The 19,319-nt window shown below is 43.4% G+C and overlaps 1 protein-coding gene and 1 long non-coding RNA gene across 3 annotated transcripts; one reads left to right on the forward strand and one right to left on the reverse strand.

Annotated features, from left to right (window-relative positions):
* The first annotated feature begins 7,709 nt into the window (after positions 1–7,709).
* ANKRD22 (ankyrin repeat domain 22) lies at positions 7,710–19,068 on the forward strand. Of its 2 annotated transcripts, none has more exons than XM_056352522.1 (6): positions 7,710–8,346; positions 14,304–14,495; positions 16,333–16,437; positions 16,749–16,826; positions 17,705–17,803; positions 18,598–19,068. In XM_056352522.1, the coding sequence occupies exons 1-6, from the start codon at positions 8,326–8,328 to the stop codon at positions 18,673–18,675; spliced, it is 573 nt and encodes a 190-aa protein (XP_056208497.1). In that variant the 5' UTR covers positions 7,710–8,325; the 3' UTR covers positions 18,676–19,068. The 2 variants fall into 2 exon arrangements, with proteins under 2 accessions (XP_056208497.1, XP_056208496.1); XM_056352521.1 differs by having other exon boundaries at positions 7,724–8,346; positions 16,330–16,437.
* Positions 11,016–14,266, reverse strand: LOC130155369 (uncharacterized). Its single transcript, XR_008824043.1, has 3 exons — positions 13,890–14,266; positions 13,558–13,694; positions 11,016–11,182 (listed from the first exon to the last, which is right to left on the reverse strand). It is a non-coding gene; the product is annotated as an uncharacterized LOC130155369 (long non-coding RNA).
* Positions 19,069–19,319: the final 251 nt, after the last annotated feature.

Raw genomic sequence — 19,319 nt, forward strand, 5'->3', positions numbered from 1 at the left:
CCGCCACGCGTACGGGGCCGCCGCTGCAGCACGACGGCCGCCCGGGAGGGGAGGCGGCGGCGGGCGCGGAAGGCGCCGTGCCTGAGGGGAGCGGGGAGCTGCGGCACGGCCCGTGTCCCTCCGCGCGGCCCGCGGCCTTGGCGCCCGTCCAGCCACCGCGTTAGTCGGCCCGTACCTGCCCGGGCAGCGGCGCGCCCAGCTCGCCTCGGCTGGGCTGCTCCGAGCCTCGGAGGCGGGCGGCTGAGGGAAGCACAGCTCGCACTGCTGCTGCGGCGGGGGTCTGGCCGTGAGGAGGGTCTAAACGCAGGCGTGGTGGTCGGTGTCGGCCTGCGGTACCTGGGAGGAGGAGCCGCTGGGGCAGGGGACTTCTCCCCCGAGGCAGAGGAGGCCGGGCGCGACAGCGGGAAGGGGGCTGCTGGGCTGGGCTTCCGAGGAGGCAGGGCTGTGCTGCGGGCTGCGCTGGGTCGCTGCTGGGGGTGTCTAGCTAGCGCAGCAGCCGCTCCATGGTAGGTTCCAAGCAGCGTTGGTCACTGACCCGAATGCTGCCCTGCAACCTCTTGCAGGGTGCAGCTGTGGCTGGTTCTTGTGTAGCACAGGAAGGCCCTCTGGAGAAGTTTGAACCTGATCCGGAGTGCCCCTTGGTAGCTGCTTCTAAGCTGGGTGAGCTTAACCCCACACGTGTGTCCACGCAACCAGGTTTTAAGGAGCTGCTAGATCCCCCTTCATTCATTCATCTCCCAGAAGGGGCAGTCCCCAGTGTCCACCCATCACTTCCCCAGCCTGGCACAGCCACGTGCTCCAGGTCATGGAGAGCGTGTGTTCATCCATGGTTAGCCCTGATGCTGTGGCAGCAAACAGGCACCACTGGTGGAGGTAGGAGAAGTTCGGTGTTGCAGTTTTGTTTCCCCCCCCTTCCATCATATGCTTTGTGCAGCGCCATGCTGTCAGGGTCACAGGGTGCATCTTGCCTGAATGCCAGGTGATGCTGCAGGAGTGTGAACTGGAGCAGAGGTGAAGGGCTTTGCTGCCAGGCAGTTCAAAAGGCGCTTGCTTCCTCTTCAGCTAAGCTGGCATCTTGGTCCTGCTCCCTCTCCCTTCAGACTTGGAGCTTGTGCTTTCCTTGGGAGCAGCGTTTGATGTGCCTGTGCCGGGTCTGCCCTGCTACAGTGTGGAGGTGGACTGGGTCTGGTTCTCTGCGGCATTCAGGACACTGGGGTTCATAAATAATGTGGTGTGGGTGGCAGCAGCCTCTCTGTGTCTTAGCCTGTTGTAGAGGAATGAAGGCAGTGGGTTGATTAACATTGATAATGTACAGCTGTGGCCTTGCTTCCACGGCAGTGAGTTGTTTAACATGAATGATGTGCATCTGTAGCTTGTTCCCACAAAGTGGTTAAATAGCTCTGAGGAGTGTGGGAGAAGGAGAGGCTGGATGTAAGGGGAGCCAAGAGGGGGCAGAACTCAGATGTAGCAGAGAGGAGGCAGCAGTGTCGTTTGTCTATGGAAAAAGAGCACTGACAGTAGAGCTTGACCCATGGTAAAGCCTTTTAGCAGCTTGTTAGCTTGTTTGTGCTGTGACAATTGGTGCCCTGTGTGAGGCTCGAACTATTTGGACTCAAATTGCAACAGCCTGTGAATCTTTCCAGAAGCTGTGAGTTCAGTTCCCAGTGGTCCCACAGGCTGCTAAAGAAGGTGCATCATCTTCTTAGCATGTGTTTTCTCTATTGCATGAGACAAACATGTTTTGCTTATATTTTGATGTCTATCTCCCAGATTATCATCAAATGGGTTTCGTTTGTCACAAATCTTGATTGATGAATCTGGGTTTAAGCCCTCACCCAGAAACACCCACAGTGCCTGAGCTGCCCTGTCTTGGCCTGTGATGATGAACTGTTTAAAGTGATCTTTCACCTCCTGGGATAGTCTTGTAGGTCAATATCCTCAGCCACCACCATGGGTGTGTTTTGTTATTAAAATTTTGCTTGACTATCTTAGTTAGCCAAAGCTGGGGTCCCTGTTTGTGATACAGAGGTGTCAAGGCTCTTACTATTGTAGTGTAACCTATGGTACCTCCTTACACACCTTGGCTTTTATGTGTCAGTTTTGTCTAGTCTGCTAGTGGCAACATCTCCAGAGGCTCTATGTTTCTTACCAGAGTTTGGCTATTGGGAGCAGGGTGTAATTAGCTTAACACTAAACTGTTGTCGTCTTAAATGCACTTTCTCTAAAAGGAAAAATAGTAATAAAAAAGAGAATCTTACTGAAGACCTGTGTGCATTTTTTTTCTCAAAACCTTTAAGTAATCGAGGACATGCTAGAAATCTGCTAACTCGTCTCTGTTTTCTGGCTCTGGATGGAATCTGGTCTGGATTCTGGGAGTTTTATTCAGGGGTCTGTGCAGGAGCATACATATATTTAAGTGTTGGTAGAAGTGGCACAATTCTGTGCATATACAGTGATGTGTTTCTGAGCCAATGCTCTCTTGCCCTGGTCTGTTTTGGAATATCGGCAGAATGAGCTTTAGTCTGAGAGTGGTGTAAGATGCCAGCAGAAGAGGCAGTTCCCCACTTGCTGCTTGTGCCAGCAGAAGCTTTTGTGGAGGCTTTGGGAGGTGATCCAGGCTGCAATTAATCCTCTGGAAGAAAAACTTTAACCCAGATCACTTCTTTGTCTGGCTCATCCCCTGGCTGCTCAAGTTTCCACGATCCTTCTACTGCCTGCCAAGTGCCTAGACCGTGCTTGTGTTCACTTCTGCAGCTTTCAAGGCAGTTTCCCAGATCCATGGTCTCTGGACTTCCCTGTATGTTGTCAGTTGCATAAAAAGCAACAATAAGAGTCTGTTTATAGGTCAGTACTCAGGGCACAATGAATAATGTTCTGTACTGATGTTCCAGCAGGGTAACATCTGACTTATGTATCTGTTCAACCCTGGAGAGAAAGCAGAGGGGTTACAAAGGCAGTGATCCAGTGTTGTGACACAATAAAGCTGTGAGGGACATAGGCAACATAACTGCTGCTGTGTTAAAACCCTATTTTAATAGGATATTCTTCAAATCTCAAAAAGAAAGTTGAGGAGAGACTCACAAATATGTAACTTTACAGTAGGAAACAGTATTTATCCCTTTGGGAGAGTCTTTCCCACAGTAGTGCTTAGTCATATGGAAAACATCGTTTGGGGACCGTGTATGGCCTTTATTTTTCCCATTTTCTACAGTTGGTATGATTCTTTTAAATAGTGATGTGTTTGATCAGTAGAGGAGGATTGTTAATAGACTGTCTGCTTGAGCTTAATGAGGCCTACGTGTGTGGGAGCTTTTTATGGGAACACTTGTTATATAGTCTGAGAGATCAAAGGCCACTGGAGAACAGATATCTGGAAGGTCTGCAAGAAAAAAATGGTAGCAGCCAGAGTATAGGCATGAGATCTTGCTGTTGAGAGAAGTGTGAAGAAACAGCTTTGAGTTTTGGCTGTAAATGTTTTGATGTGTAGCAACCAAAAAGAAACAATCTCTTATGTGTAGATCATCTGTATGTCTTCCTATTTAGGAAGGAAGATACAAATTCTGCAAAAGAAAAAAGATCTTTCTCCATCTAGCTGTCCGTTTTAAAAAGTTTTGGTATCTGTCCAACTCTTCTTTGGCTTAGCCTCAGAAGAGGGGACACTGACGGACATCATTGCAAGGTGGGACCATTCTGAATTCAGCCTTTCCTCCTTGTGTGATTTGAATGCGTCAGGTGGCACATCTCATCATTAGCTGATGTCCCAGTTGGTGTTACTTGAAAACCCCAACACATTTCTCTATGTCCCTCCAACTGTTTGTAGACACAAGGCAGGAAAAATGTTTTCCATCAGAATTACTTTAGCTTTACGTGTATTAAGGTGTTTTTGGACATGCTTACTGTGTTCAGACTTTGTATCCTGTCCCCAGCCATGTAGAAAATGCCAGAAATTTTTCCCAGAGATCTGCAGATCTGTGTTAGAGGCCCTTGCAGCAGTTCATTTTGGTGAAGAGCTCCTCTGACACCAAGTAGTAACTGAGAGGAGGAAAACTGCAAAATTATTTTTTCCTGTGTTGCAGGATTATTTCATTCAGAAATCTCTCACTCCCTTTTCTCTGACAGCCTTGCCTCGTAACTAAGATTGCTGAAACTGCTTGCCATCCCAGTATCCTTTAAAGTGTGTTCTTCCCAAGAGCACACCACGTGTTCTTCCTGCTTCTTATTATTAGGCATGAGTCTTGGAGGTCACTATTCATGTGATTTTAGTACACTGACCTCAGTGAGAAAGGGCAGTCGGCTGTACGCATGACTGCAGAGTATAGGAAGTCTCTTTTTGCTCTAATATTTCCTCCAGGCAGGTGCACAAACTGTACTGTGGGTATTGCTACTAAGTAAAGAGGGAGCAGACCAAGGAGAAGGGAGTTTAGCTGGATGCTTTATACATATACATATGTATATAATGGGTACAGCCTGGACAGAAAGAGGATGTGCACCTGCAGTTTGGCATAAAGTATAGCATGCAGGCTTTCCACCATTCCCAGCAAATTCTCCTAAACTGACAAAGTCTGGTGTGAGATTGTTTCCTTTATCATTTTACAAGTAAAAGTTTCACAAGCATAAATGAACTGCATGTCTAAAAAAAATAAGTTTTGGAATACCTTATGTTTAGCTTTCTACTAGTGTTTAAGGTTATATTTAGTAGATTGTGTTAAACTCCTTTTATTCTTCTATTTGTGAGCTTCCTTCAAGAATATTTGATTTAAACAAATAATGGGGAAAGTATGCCTGTTTTGTTAAAGAAGTTGCAAAAAATACCGCATTAAGCCTTGCAGCTTAGCTGGGTGGAAAGTCTGAAATCTACCAGCACTGTCTGCAGTCTGATACAATAAACTAATTCTTAACTCCTCATCCCCTTAAAATCAGTTCAAGTTGAGTGAGTCCAGTAGAGACAAAACAGTCAATTATGTCTTTTAGAAAGACGAATGACAGACCCTGATCAGTCATTGGGGAAGACCTGTGAATGTTACCAGAGGACTGGTAGAGTGTGTGCTTGTGACTACTGGTCCCAAAACAAAGAACACTTTAACCCTTTGAGCCAGCTCAGGATAAGTAGAAAATACTATGGAGCCTGCAAACACAGAAGACACAAGTCCAGCTAGTGAAAAGATCTCCACAGACCAAATAAAAAAGCATTAGGTGGCAAAGTGAGGCTAAATTAGCAGCCCATTGGCTGTTGTCCATTTCTGTGCAGCAGACATAAGGAAAGTGTTTGACTCTTGAAACTTTTATTTGGGGGGCAGAATTCATTCTAAGGATGCAGGTTCATTAGAGCATGTCCTTGTCTTGATTTTCTCAGAACTGTTTTGTGTTAAGGCCATTTTTGGGGGAGAAGATGCATTAATCAGATTTTCTTAATTCACGTTCCCTCTAAGGTTCTCCAAACTCTAATAAAATAATGAGGTTTTCAGCTTGCAGTCTCTAAAAGACTGTATATGTCTATGATGGCATGCAGTAATACAACAATTATCTGAAGATTTAAGAGCAGCATCTTTACTTGTAACTAAGTGCAAGCTTGTGTGAAAGTGAATGCACACAGAAGGAAGAGTATGAGGAGGGAATGAAAGAAGGAAAACCAGAACATGTGCATCCAGTCCTGTTTTCTGAAAATGTCTGAATTTCTACACTGGTGGATTAAAGACCATTAGAATGCACATATAAGAAGAAAGGAAAATAATTGTCTGAGAATATGGCCACATGCCACTTCCCCCCCCCCCCCCCCCCCCCCCCCCCCATTTTCTCCTCTGTTTCTGAGTTCATTTTTGTAAAAGGGCAATGGCACACCATGGCATAAACACCAATGTCTATTCATGGATTTCATGGCAGATGAGGTTGCTCACTTTGTCTGCATTCTTGCTTGAGTTGGGGAAAGGGGCAGAGGGACGCAGCTGTACTGCCAGGCTGCCTGATGCCTTGGGCTCTCTGCTGAGGAAGTGCCACTTTTGTCCATTAGCTGAGGATCTTGCAGAAGTGAATTTAATCCTGGCTTTCACCAGCATGGGTTACAAAAAATGTTTCTCCCAGATAATATCAGTTGTGATAGATCAGATTTCTAGACTGAGCTGAGCAGTCTCCTCTCCTGTCTGCGTTTAGGACATGGTGGGAGACTTCAAGGTTAGTTTACAGATTTCTCCCAGTTTTGGAAGTCTTTTCCCAAAAGAACCCGGCACTGTGTATGGACAAAGGTGACCTGTGTACTTCCAGCTTTGCTTCTGTATGTGCAGATTCCAGAAGGGCCTGCCCAGATCATGTAGCCAAGCCCTTCCTACGACCCCCCCGACATGCCTAGAAGTAGCTACATCTGGGGAAAAGAGCTGGTCTAGTCTCCCAACAAGATTTCTTGCTTTTTCCAATCCATTTTCATGACTCTGAGAAAACGCAGTATGTTTGGAGACCTCTGCTTAACCACTGAATTAATTGTAGTCAGCCCTGGGGGCTCAGTCCTCACTGAAACTGGCCTGGTGCCCTGGTGCAGCAAATCCTCTGCAACGTGGGTGCTAATCATCTGCCATCTTGTGTGGGCAAACAGAGTGAAGTAAGTCTTTGTTGGTAAACAGAACATAAGAGTCACCAGAGAAACAGTTCTGCATTGTAGAGTACGGTTTATGGAAAAGCCAAAAAAATTATTTCTCAATGAAAAACATTACAGTTCGGCAAGTCTGATACCCCTGGTAAGTGAGGGAAACAGAAGACTCTAACCAAAGTAAGTCACTTCAATGATTTTTCAAGAGGGCCTGAGGTGTGATACTAGGCTAAATGGTGACTTACACTATCTTGGGAAAGGTGTCGCCTGAAGCTATCACTGCACTTTGTGGAGGAGTGGGGTTTTGGTTCGTTTTTTTTTTTTTAAAAAATACTTTCCCACATTACCATGCATTTATATATTGGTGTTAGGAGAGTATTAAGTAAACTACTAAGTTGTTATGATTTGAGGTTTCTTTCAACAATTTGTAGTTTATAAATTCCAACAACCTGACCAGTTGACGTTGGAGGATGTCCATTCCTTAGGATCTGGATGTGAAGAAATGTGGGCAAGGAATACCTTTTCACCTATGAGGTATTACTCTTCCATGTCTTTAGGCCAACAGAGTATTCACTGCATGCTGAAAGATTAATCTGTTGGGAGGATCCTAGTGAGGCTTGTCACAGGTAGGTGTAGTGTACATTTCTGTTACAAGCCAACCTGATATTCTGCCGGTAAACAGCCATTGAAACGGTTATTACTGGTGCCAGCAAATTAACACTACAGTCAGTGGTGCTATACTACTTTGACCAGAGAAGGATAGAGACAATGTAAGTAATTTTATATGGTCCTCTACCTCACTGGAGAATAAATATGAAAATTATATGGAAATAAAAGTTCTCAAATGTAAGGTAGAGGCCTTGGATTTAAGATGGACAGTTACATGCAGATGTTTTAGAACTTGTTTTAAAATATACTTGAAATACAGGAAATGTGAATTTAAACTATAAAGGGAAAAGGTATTATGGGTAGTACAGAAATACTATCAGCATCTTAACCTCAGAGCCATGAACATGCAAAAGGAATCGAGGCATCAACAGTAATTCTCATCCCAAGGAAGCTCTAACGCAATTAACATATAAGATCAGCAGGTTAAACATGAATCATATCCATTGTTTGGCTGGGCTAGGAAGAGGAGACTGAGCAGAAGGTGATGAAAGCGGCTCGCCTGTTCAGTAAGAGACTGAAGCTAATTATACCAGGAGCTCTCATTAAAGTGTGTGGGATCTAGTTGGTTCCCTTTTCCCAGTAAGCCTCTTGAGGTGTGCTTGCAGAGGGTTTTCAGTAGTTTTAGTCAGAAGTAGCTTGGGTGGCAATCTAGCTACTGTTCACTTAGGGTTTAGGTTTCATGCTTTTTTTCCTATACACCCCACACACCCCCCTTTCTTCACTTGTGAAACTTTCTTCCTCTCCCTCTGCCTCCTCCTGTCCTCAGCCTGTTTTGCCACTTTCCTTTTTAGGTAACTGGAGGCTGTTCTTGCAAAAAGGACATAGGAAAATGCCTGTGTGTTGTAACTTGTTCTGTTGTCTCTCCCGTAAGCTGTTCTCGTGTTGCCTCCTTGGGCTGGGTTTCTGGAGACAATTGTTTCATGCTACCAACTGGAAAGCACCTAAAGGAAATGTAGCTTAAGAGAGTGATACTTTTAAGTTAAATATTAACCTGAATCAAACAAGCTTAAGAGCGTTTAAAGTGAGGTTAACTGGTTGAGCTTGTGAACAAGAGCGAACTCAAGCAGTGAAGAGTAGACATGGGGATACTCTATTCGGAGGTAGGTGACCGTTTTTGCACAGTGACTGAAGCTATTGAAGATACAGAGACTCGCTGGGTTTGGCTTGTTCCCTTTGCAGCCTTGCATGCACAGGCTTATACAGATCTGTAAGTTCTCTGGAAGTGCTGTACTTTGGCTATTACAAATTGACAGAAGTACTGTTTGCAGGAGTAAAGAAAATGTAATAACCAGGGTAATTATTGTGACTTCACAGAGGAAGTATGTGTTCAACATTTTTTGTTCTGTATTGAGATCGTAATGATTCTGGGCAGGGGCAAAGGACAAACGGCTTTGCAAACTGCAAACAGCTCCTTGGCTTATATTGAATATAGGTCATAAAGCTAATGCCTAAGGAAACATTACCCCCCACCCCACAATTGTTTTAGGAATGTGATATTTATTTATTTATTTTTAGCTCTTTATGGGTTTGTCCCCAGACCGAGGTCCTGGGTCTGGGACCTAGCATAGTCCTGAAATTTAGCATAAATACTATCTAAACATATTTATTTTTTTATTAACTTTCCATTTCTACGTTTGGGATCAAATGAGAATTTTGGTCCTTTTTGACTGTGGATACAGTGGATTGCACTGTTGTTTCTTTTTCTGGAGACAGAATTACATAGCGGTTCCTTTAAAAGCTTACATTTCTTTGCTGAAAGCCACCCTTTATTTTTAAAAGTTTTCTTCTTCTCTTTCAGTGTTCTAGGCAGCTTGAATTTGTGCATTCATAAGGTGATGGGCTGTGTAGACTGCACCTTGTTCTGAAAGGATTTGTTGCCTCTCTCCAGATCTGCTACTCTGAGATAAGATTGTACAAGAAAACAGTGTCATCTAGCTTAATTAAGTGGTGTTTAGAGAATGTTCAAATGCTGTCCATACTTCCATGCTTATTAGTTAGTATTTTCATATACATAATTCTCTTCCTTTAAAATTTTGAGTGATACACTGTTTGGTTTGGTGGATAAAAAGTATGCTTCTTTATACAGGACAGAAATCTAGAGAAATACAAATAAGAAAGTGTAAGTTGCCTTTTCTGAGGGGTACAGATTGGATACTAGCACATTCCTCAACATCACAAACATAATTTAGACTTCCCTATTTAGTTTGTAGCATGCTTTGGATGAATTTTAGTGCACAGAAGAGACTATGGATTGGTTCAGAATATCTGGATGTTACGAAATGTCTCCTTTTTGTCTAAACAACTGCAATGTGTTGATGTAACTTAGGCAATTGCCTGCAGATCTCAAAGGAGGAAGCAATTATAATCTGATAGTGCTCTCCCAGTTGATAGACTGGCTTTACCTTAGTCTCCTCTTTATTGGCTGAATGCTTTGTCCTTAGTGCTGTGCCTTTAATCCTTATTTTATGTGTGGTAGAACTTGCTAAATAGCTCATGGTTTGTTACTAGCTCAGCAAAGCTAGGCAGAGGGAGATGCAAGAAGCTCTGAAAACAAGTAGACAAATTTAGATGTGGTAGTTCATCTGGATCTGAGTAAACTACCAGGTCCTGATTTCAATCACATGGCCCATAACTGATTAAAAATAAATAAGTAAATCAGTTGTATAGTGATATTGTTCTTCTTCCTAACAGTGAAAGTGGTTTATTTTACTTTTCTTGCAGCCCTTATCGGGTGATCTTGTACTGTGTGATCTCTGCCAAGAAAACCTTTGCCCATCCTATGACTAATTTTCACCTTTCTTGAAGGGCTTGTAGAAGAACTAGTATTGCAGAAAGAGAGATTCTAATCTAACTATAGCGGTTTTGCTTAAAACTGCATATTCAATTTTCCTTTGAACACCTGACTTGCATGAACATCACTCAATCATTGGCATATATAATCAAAATCTAATTTCCAGGCCCCAGTGTCTTCCTTTTGCTTTCTTTAGTCAGGTAGAGCCATGTGCTCTAGTTCATAGTTAGCCCTGATGCTGCGGCAGCAAACAGGCACCACTGGTGGAGGTAGGAGGAGTTCGGTGTTGCAATTCTGTTTCCCCCCCCTTCCATCATATGCTTTGTGCAGTGCCATGCTGTCAGGGTCACAGGGTGCATCTTGCCTGAATGCCAGGTGATGCTGCAGGAGTGTGAACTGGAGCAGAGGTGAGGGGCTTTGCTGCCAGGCAGTTCAAAAGGCGCTTGCTTCCTCTTCAGCTAAGCTGGCATCTTGGTCCTGCTCCCTCTGCCTTCAGATTTGGAGCTTGTGCTTTCCTTGGGAGCAGCGTTTGATGTGCCTGTGCCGGGTCTGCCCTGCTACAGTGTGGAGGTGGACTGGGTCTGGTTCTCTGTGGCATTCAGGACACTGGGGTTCATAAATAATGTGGTGTGGGTGAGAGCAGCCTCTCTGTGTCTTAGCCTGTGAACCTTTCCAGAAGTTGTGAGCTCAGTTCCCACTGATGCTTCTTCAGAGTTTTTTGTTATGGGAGCACTGGCCTTTATTTCCCAGAGGTGCCAAAAGGAGATGCCATAGACCTTATGTCTGTGCTCCAGCTGCTAGTGCATCTCTAATGGGGGAAGCTGCTGGTGTTCTCCTGAATGTCTTACACTGCTGTGAGACTTCTGCACTCATAGTCCTGCTCCTCTTTACAGCTGAGCCTGACCCTGAGGCATGAACTTTGGATTCTTCTGATACTGCTTTCACCTTGCATGTGAAGCCCAGTTATTCTGAGTATGTATCTCATAGGTTTATTTCCCTCTTGTGTTTGACGGGTGTATAACAATAATGTAATAACCATAACACAAATCAGAAGCCGGTCATGAAGCTACATCATTGCTGAGGCGGTCTTTGAACACTGTAGAAAGCCGAGTGAGGGTTTCCAGACTTCAGGCCTCCTTGCTTTTCTGTAGATACAAAGGAAATGTGTTTTCTTGGGTTTTGGAGTGAAACTACTGCCTGTGTATAACATTGTCCTAACTCTGTAATTGGCCTCACTGCTGATATTCTAGGCAGGTGGTGTCTAACTGTGTGTAACTGTCTTCTGGCCAAAGTTTGGAGAATTGTTTAAAACAATCTTAAGCACAGGCAGAAAGAGAGGTTTGTGGCAGAGGCTTCAGAGCCATGGAAATCCTTGCACAGTTCTCAAGCTCCAGTCTGGAGCTGGTCAGGTTTTGTGTCCATTCTGCTGCTACTGGAAGCCTGTTTTGGAGCTTTACTCTGCACATGGCTAAAAATCTTTTTTTTTTTTTTTTTTTTTTTTTAATTTTCATGCTAAACTGCTTGGCCAGATGTATATAACCTTTTTTACCTTGTTCCTTGAAATTAATTGGCTCTTCTCTAATACTTACCCTTCAATTTATTTTGGAACACTTACAGACCTGTCTCTTTTCTTCCTAGCCAAGCTAAGCAAATCGGTCTTTCTTCAGGCTTTTCATATTCCTCACTTGTATAGAGGTCTTACGCTCCTGCCATAGTGTGATCTCATTTTTGGACCTAGATGACAAGAACTGTATCCACTATCCCAGTCAAGTGCTTTCTATAACAGCTCTCTTTCTGTGGGAAAGACTGCCTAATACAATGTTTGCCACTGGTTGCTGTTTCTGATGCCTTATGGAGGTGACCGACTGCCACCTATCTATAATTTTTCTTATCTTTATTCTTCCCCAACACATTTTTCTGAAGTCTTATTGTTACTGTTATCAAAGTAATGAGCTTATAGTTGTTTGGATTGCTTTGTTTCCTAACTCAAATATTCTGCTACCTATGTTTGCCCTTCCGGTCACAGAATGCTGTTTGTCAATTTGGGAGGTATAGTACAAGTCTGATCTATGGGACTTTTCACCTTTCTTTGACTACAAAAGGCATTTTCTAGAATGCAAACCAGCAGAGTGGTCCTCAAGAAAATCCCATAAAACCAGGAAAAAAGTTTGGTTTGGGTTTGTGGGGTTTTTTTATATGAATGGAATGTATTAATGTGTGAAAGAATCAATTCTACAAAGAACAGCCACTGCAGTGGAATAATAATAATTTAAAAAATACTGTAAGTACATCAGTTACCCATGTATTAGCTGTTGGAATGAATGAGAACTGCTTCCTTACATTCTCTGTGCCCTGAATGTTTTCTGGGAACAGGCGGTTCCAGTAGGTAAAAGAGCACGCATGGCTCTTGTGTGCCAGTCTTTGTGCATGACTTCAGTCCCAAATGACATAGTCTGGTAGGGAATGGTAAGTGCACCATCATTATTCATGGCTCTAAAACTGGGTTCAACAGTAGTGTAAGGTTTAGAAAAAGATCCCACGGGTGTCAGAGTATGAGTCAGAAATGCCTTGGGCTTAATGGCCTAGCAAATAAAACTCTTTGAGGCAATACAGAAATAAAAGACAAAACTGTGTCATTTGGTGTTATGAGCTACTGAACTTGCAAGAATCAGACTAGAAAGGAGCAAATTTGTATGGTAAATGGCTGGGATTTGAGCAGATGTTCAACCCAACAGCAAATCTCCTTCATCTTTAAATCACAGAATCATTTAGGTTAGAAAAGACCTTTAAGATCATCAAAAATAAACAAAGCAATTAATAACAAGAACAGTAGGGAAATCAGAGGTGCAGACAGACCCCATTTGATCTCTTCTTTCCTGAACATGAAGATACAGTATTAGACACTGACATGACAGAGATTGAGGTTCTAGAGCAAACTGATCATTTAAATGGCACCGATGTGCAGGTCACTTACACCGAGCACGATTTGAAAGAGGGGTTTCTCCTCAGAATCATTAAAACTGTTCTGGTTCTGGAGGAGCACATAATAGCAAATGGTATATGTAGGCCTTTATAAGAATACAGACAGGTGTCCAAATTTACAATATTGCATGTATTCTTTGTAGAGTTTTGTCTGATATAATAAAACCAGAACAAGCAGTGGTGCAAGGTCTGATAAACACATACATAACTTTCTTTAGAAAGGAAAGTCACTTATGCAACTGTCCAGAAGACTAAAGACCAATGATGTAAACTTGTGTTGTAGATCAAAGTTTGTCTGAAGTGACAGTGTAAATAATACGAATCTTTTTAACTGGGGGCAGGGGGGAGATAACTGCAAGGGGAGTGAGGAAAGGGCTCTGAGTTCAGGGCTGGATCTTGTTCATGTAGGGTATTTAGGATGTGTTACAAGGAGGATGGGAAGGAAAAGCTGCAGATAATATTTAAAGAAAATGCCTATCTTGGAAAATGGTGAACAAACCCCTCAGTATTGAAGGCAGAAGAAAAGAAAGTAACTTACTCTCTTTTTGACTGGAGAACTTCAAATGCTACCAGTTTGCCACACTTTCCACTGTTATTTTTCTGCCTGTATTAGGCCTGTAGAAAGTCATCGTGCTCCTGTCCTTCTCAGCCTCTCCTTAGTCTGAGTTCTTGCTGCTGGAAAGGGAAGGAATTTCAGGTTAGGTCAAAGGTGTGCAGAAGTATTGAAGCAAAGACTCGAGCAGTAAGCAGTTCCCAAAAGCCAAGCAGGATCTGAGCTGTGGGCACACGTGCATGTATTTTTTAGATATGAAGTTTAACTTCAGTCCCTAGAAAAGAAACATTGCGGGGGTTTGGTTTTTCAAGTTTCACCTGAAGTGTGGTTCTGCTCTGGGAGCTGATGAGTCAGCCAGAAGCGGTACCTCCTGTTCGGCGGTGAAGCGTGGGCTTGTCAGCGCTTGTTGCTTCGTACAGTGAGATCGGAAGCCGTTCTTTTAATGGCTTTAAGCGAACCAGATTTATTTCTGGGATTATAGACACATCGTCCAAAATGAATAGAAAGTTCGTTCTCCTGTGCAAGGGCTGTGGCTTCTCGGGCCGACGGCTGAGCGCTGCGGCGCGGCAGCTGCAGGATCGTCCCTTACCGCCATCTGCTGGAAGCCACCTGGAACTACAGCCTCTGTCAGAGCGCTTAGCATTGTCTTGGAATGTGCCAGTAATAACTCAGAATGGGAAGTATGGATGTCTTAGTGAAACGTGCTGATAAATATTATCTTTTCTCCTCAGCCCATTTGTCAGGCAGCTTATAATAACGATTTCAATGAAGTTCAGCTCCTTTTGGAGCACAACAGCAACTATCTGAACATCCAGGACAGCTTCAGTGGAGACACACCCTTAATTTGTGCATGTAAACAGGGAAACAACAGGATAGTTAGCTACCTTCTAAAAAGAAATGCTGATGTCAACCTCAGGAACAAGGTAAGTGGCCGCTGACGACTCCTTTGCAGCAACTGTTCTTTGAGATTCTTGTAGGGTGTGTGGGGACACCGGCAAGCACAGCCAAGCCTGAGGTTTGTTTCCAGCTGAGGCATAAGTATAACCCCGAATTATAATTCAATAGACCTATATGTTTATGTTTGTCTCCTCCTTTATTTTCGTAACTTGCTAATGCACACCAAGTAATAAACATTGCCAGCCGGAGTTTCTCTGTGTGTTCACGTTCCCTATTTTGGTAACGCTGCAGGACATCCCTGGTCCCCAGTGGGTTTTGTCTGCTTACCCACGCAGCATTCTGCATTCATCTTGCTCTCCAGCTTGTATCTATCCCTTCTGTAGCCTTTCTTTCCCTCTGTCTTTTTCTTCACCCTGGTTAAAAGGAAAGTCTGAAGGAGAGCCTGTCCCATCTGTCCCAAACGTATCCCTGAGGAGAGACAGACTATGAAAACCTTCCTTATTTCCTCTGCAGACCTGGTTCTGTAATGCTATAGAACAGCGACATGACATGTAATAGCATGCTGGGGGCAAGGAGGGGAAGCCTTCCATCTTTCTTCCCCTGTTCCCTATTTTAGAAAATCCCTACCTGTCTTGCACTGTAGCTGTGACCATTTTCCCTAAGGTGATGAGGAATTATGTTTTTGTGGTAAATTTCCATGTAGGTTACAAATAAAAAATAGCAGAAAGATGTGTGTTCTGGCTTCATTTGTGATTTATTGTCATGATGTTAAGGATGATAAATAGACAGGAACCGCCCCCCCCCCCCCCCAACATTGTCAATTCTATTGTGTGATCTCATACTCCAATGCAATGTTTACCGAGTTTCTACACATTTGTAGGCTACCTTATGTGTCTGCTTTCCAGCACATTTGTTTATTTCATAGGAGGGCAGCAAATGTTTGTGAGGTGGCATATTCTATCCCGTCTGTTCTTGATGCAGAAGGGTGTCCGTCTTACCTCAAAGTCCCTTTGAAAGGGTTCAGTATTCTGTCGCAAGCTCATTTTAATTGCACTGGTAGCCATTTGCTAGCAAAGCCTGGGCTTTCTTAAATGCCTCTCTGCTTCACCTTCACAGATGAAATCAGGCCCTTGGGTGCAGAGCTCAACTGTGGTGCTCAGGGCTGAGAATGGGGAACAGAGGATGCCACAGAAAGGCTTCTCTGCTTACTTTGGGCCACAGTGTACCCCACTGTAACCCTGTAACCTAGTTTGACAGCCTGCAAGAAGTTTAACACAAGTGTTCTTCAATACACAAGTTTACAGCCCTGCCCTTTACTTGCTTTGGTACAGTCAGTATTGAAATACTTTTGAAACTCTGTATTCCAAAACTTTTTAAACACTAGGAGTCTGCTAGGGGGTGTTGCCCCTTGCCTGTGTTTCTTGCATGTGCCAAAGGAGATGCCATAAACTCTCACATGTCTTTCCTACAGGAACCAGCACCTCTATAAGAAGAGGAGCTGTGGGGATTCTTCCTGCTGATTTAACTTGCTGGGCAGCGGTAGTAGCCACATGAGATGTCCACTTCCCTTTTTGTCTCTGCAGCCATGTCTGAGTTTGCAGACATACACATGGAATCCTTTGGATCCCACATCCTTCTTGCATGTGTAGCCCAATTTCCATGAGCCTGTATGTGTTAAATATGCTTCTGCCTGAAGGAAGCAAAATGCATGTATCCGTTTCTGCTTGGAAATCAGAGAAATATTTCTAGTAGATAACCTAAAAGAAAGCTTGTGAAATATAAAATGGTCTACTATTGCCAATATTAAACAAATAGAATCAGATCACTGAATTTGGTGCTAACCAGTTATTTTTTGTTTAGAAGGACTGCACTTGTCTGCATTATGCTGTGAGAAAACGGTTTACCTTCCTTGACTATGTGCTCATCATAATCCTCATGCCAGTTATGCTTATTGGATATCTTCTTATGGTGAGTCTGGATGAAAGTAGGAAAGGCCCTGTACCTTTCCCCTTATCATCTTTCTCATGGCAGTATTTCAGGCCAGGAACCTGTATAGAATATGGACTGCTTTTTTAAAGCAAGAACTGATGGAGAGCAACAGAAGAAGCAAGGATTTTGCCATTAATATAGCTAGTAAACTAACAGAATTGTATCACTACATCAGTCTGGAATTTGCAGAAGCCAGACACTCTTCTTGGAAAAAACCACAGTATTTAGCCAAAATATACTATATGCAGATAACTGTCTTACTATGTTACTCTTTCTCTTGTACCAAACAGATCTCAAAGACTAAACAGAATGAAAACCTGATCAAGATGTTGCTTAGAGCTGGAGCTGATGTTAATGCTACAGACTTTGTAAGTGGGTTTATATTATACAAATGCGAATGTGGCATGTTTGCTTGCAGCAATATTAAAAAAAGCCTTCAGAATCCTCTAGCAACACAGTCCTGCTTTCAGAGTAGGATTGGGTACTGAACTGGCTGTGATGTACCAGGAGGAATCAATGTTTCCCCTAGACACTTAGGCAATAGTTTTGTAATATGCACAGGAATAATTGTCAGCTGATCAACTAATTCTCCCTTCCTGATACATGCCCTCTTAAGAGAATCCAGGCAAGCTGGGTTGAGATAACTTACATATTACATACCTGATCCTATAAAGATTCTAGTGATATAAGGGTCTGAGCTTGTCATGATTTATGAGTTCTTGGGCTGGAGCAGATTTGTGGGCAGAGGTTGTGCCACAGTGCTAGACCCTGTGTCTTCTCTTTGGTCTTCAGAGTGCGCTGATCTGCCATGTGTACAGTTCTGTATCCACTAGCCTGGGTCTGGTAGAGCTCCTCTACTCTAGGGCAGAAAAAGAGAACCCCCAATTTTAGCAGCCGCCAAATTCTAAAACACTGACAGGTGAGCAAATGGTATTGCTTAAGACATAGTTGTTAAGATCAAGATCATGGAATCCTCTGAAATTAGTAAAGAACAATTGGCTTCCTGCTGAAATTATCAGACCTGTTTTAGCAGCAGCATCCTGGGGAAGGGATGATTTTTTTGTTCCTGTTGCTCTTATGAAAATGTATTTGTTTTACTGTGTAGTGCATTGTAACAGGAAAAGATAAGTGTCTTTTGCATCCAGCGGTTAGGGGAAAACTGATAAGGCTACAGGTAGTCATGCTTGCCTAAGGTCTGCTGAAGAAGTAATAGTACTAAAAGTAATCTGCTTCTGTTTCCCTTCAGTCTGGTAACACAGCCCTTCACTATGCTTGTGAAATGAAAAATCAGGCAGTCATTCCTCTACTGCTTGAAGCTCACGCAGACACTTCTGTAAAGAATCAGGTAAGAAGGTGAAGTTGATAACTATATTTCCTTATCATGATAGTGAACCAGTATGTTGTAGGCCTTAGCTGGTGTGCAGCAGTTTAAAATAAGGGTGGATAGCTTCCTGGCAGCAGACTTGTTTGCTGTGGGGTATAAAGCAACGTTTGCTCCATTGCTTTTGTTGGCAAGAGCAACTTTAAAGTCCAAATCCTTCACTGCTGGATTTCTACCAGCAAACACTGCCTGCACTTCCACCAGACTGGCAGATCTCTTAGCTATCTTTACGGTACCTTTTCTTAACTCAGAGCTGCCCTACAGTTGTTCCTAAGATGCAGGCTGCAGGGGAGAAATTAAAGCCTTCCTAGGTGCTTTTTGTGCCACTGGACACCGTTCTTCTGAGAGGGGCTAAGTTAAGCTTCTTCTGTCATCAGAAAAGCTCAAATGTTGTCCAAATGATTCTATGATTCTAAATCAATATTGACTTGGAAGTATCTGCATCGCTCAGTTGAGGTGAGCAATGTATTGCCCACGTTGCCCTTGAAATTAGCTCTTTGCTTAGCTCTGCACTGACTTTGGTCATTAGCCCCAGGGAACAGTGGAATGGCTGTCACTGCTGGAGGGAAGGACTCTGCCACTGGCTTCGGTGAGAGTGATCTTAGGCCCAGCACATTCTGAAACCTTTATTTTAGAGCAAGGATGTGACAGTGAAACTTAGGCAGGGGAGCACTGCATGTGAGCAGCAAATACAGGAAAGCTCTTTGCACTTGACCAATATCTGTCATATTGCAATGTATTTCATCTGTTTCTTTCAGGATGGGGAGACTCCTTTAGATATAGCAAGAAGATTACAGTTCCACAACATTGAAAGCATGCTAAGGAAAACTTCGTAGTTGTCAAGGATTCTTGAACGTGCAGAAAATTACATCATCTGACAATCCACCTTGCGCAGCAGCGGAAGTCCTGCAGCAGGTTGAGGGCAGTGACTTGATAGACTTGGTCCAAAGCCACTCATTCCTTGCTGCAGGCTTTGACTATTTCTTGTGAGACTTGTCAGTACCCACAAGGCCACATGGGCTGAAAGGAGTTAATTTGATTTTACTAAGCCATGAATGATTACAATAGCCTTCAAAATATTGCCCTTCCCATTTGCTTGCCCAGTTTTATTACTTGACTTGCATAGACTGGATTTTGAAAGCTAGCTACAATATTTCTGGAAGCATAAACATTGCACATAGTGGTTGGCAGCCAATGCAAAAATAAAATATTCTTTTGAGTGTGTGTTCCATAGGGGATACATTTGACAACTGAACGATACGCCACAGCAGTTTATACAAAGCCTGGTACCCTTCCTCTTAGTATTTCTCTTCCTGCAGTGGGAGTGACTGGGAGAATAGATCTCTCTGCTTACCACTTCCTCCTTCCATCCCTGCTACAAGTTTCACACACCTTAATTCTCACTATGTCGCTACGAGGGAAGGATTATCTTCTCCCTTTTTTCATGTAAGGAACAGCAAAAAAGAGATTCAATGGGTTG

The sequence above is a fragment of the Falco biarmicus genome, chromosome 9, assembly GCF_023638135.1.
Source record: "Falco biarmicus isolate bFalBia1 chromosome 9, bFalBia1.pri, whole genome shotgun sequence".
Taxonomy (NCBI): Eukaryota; Metazoa; Chordata; class Aves; order Falconiformes; family Falconidae; genus Falco; species Falco biarmicus.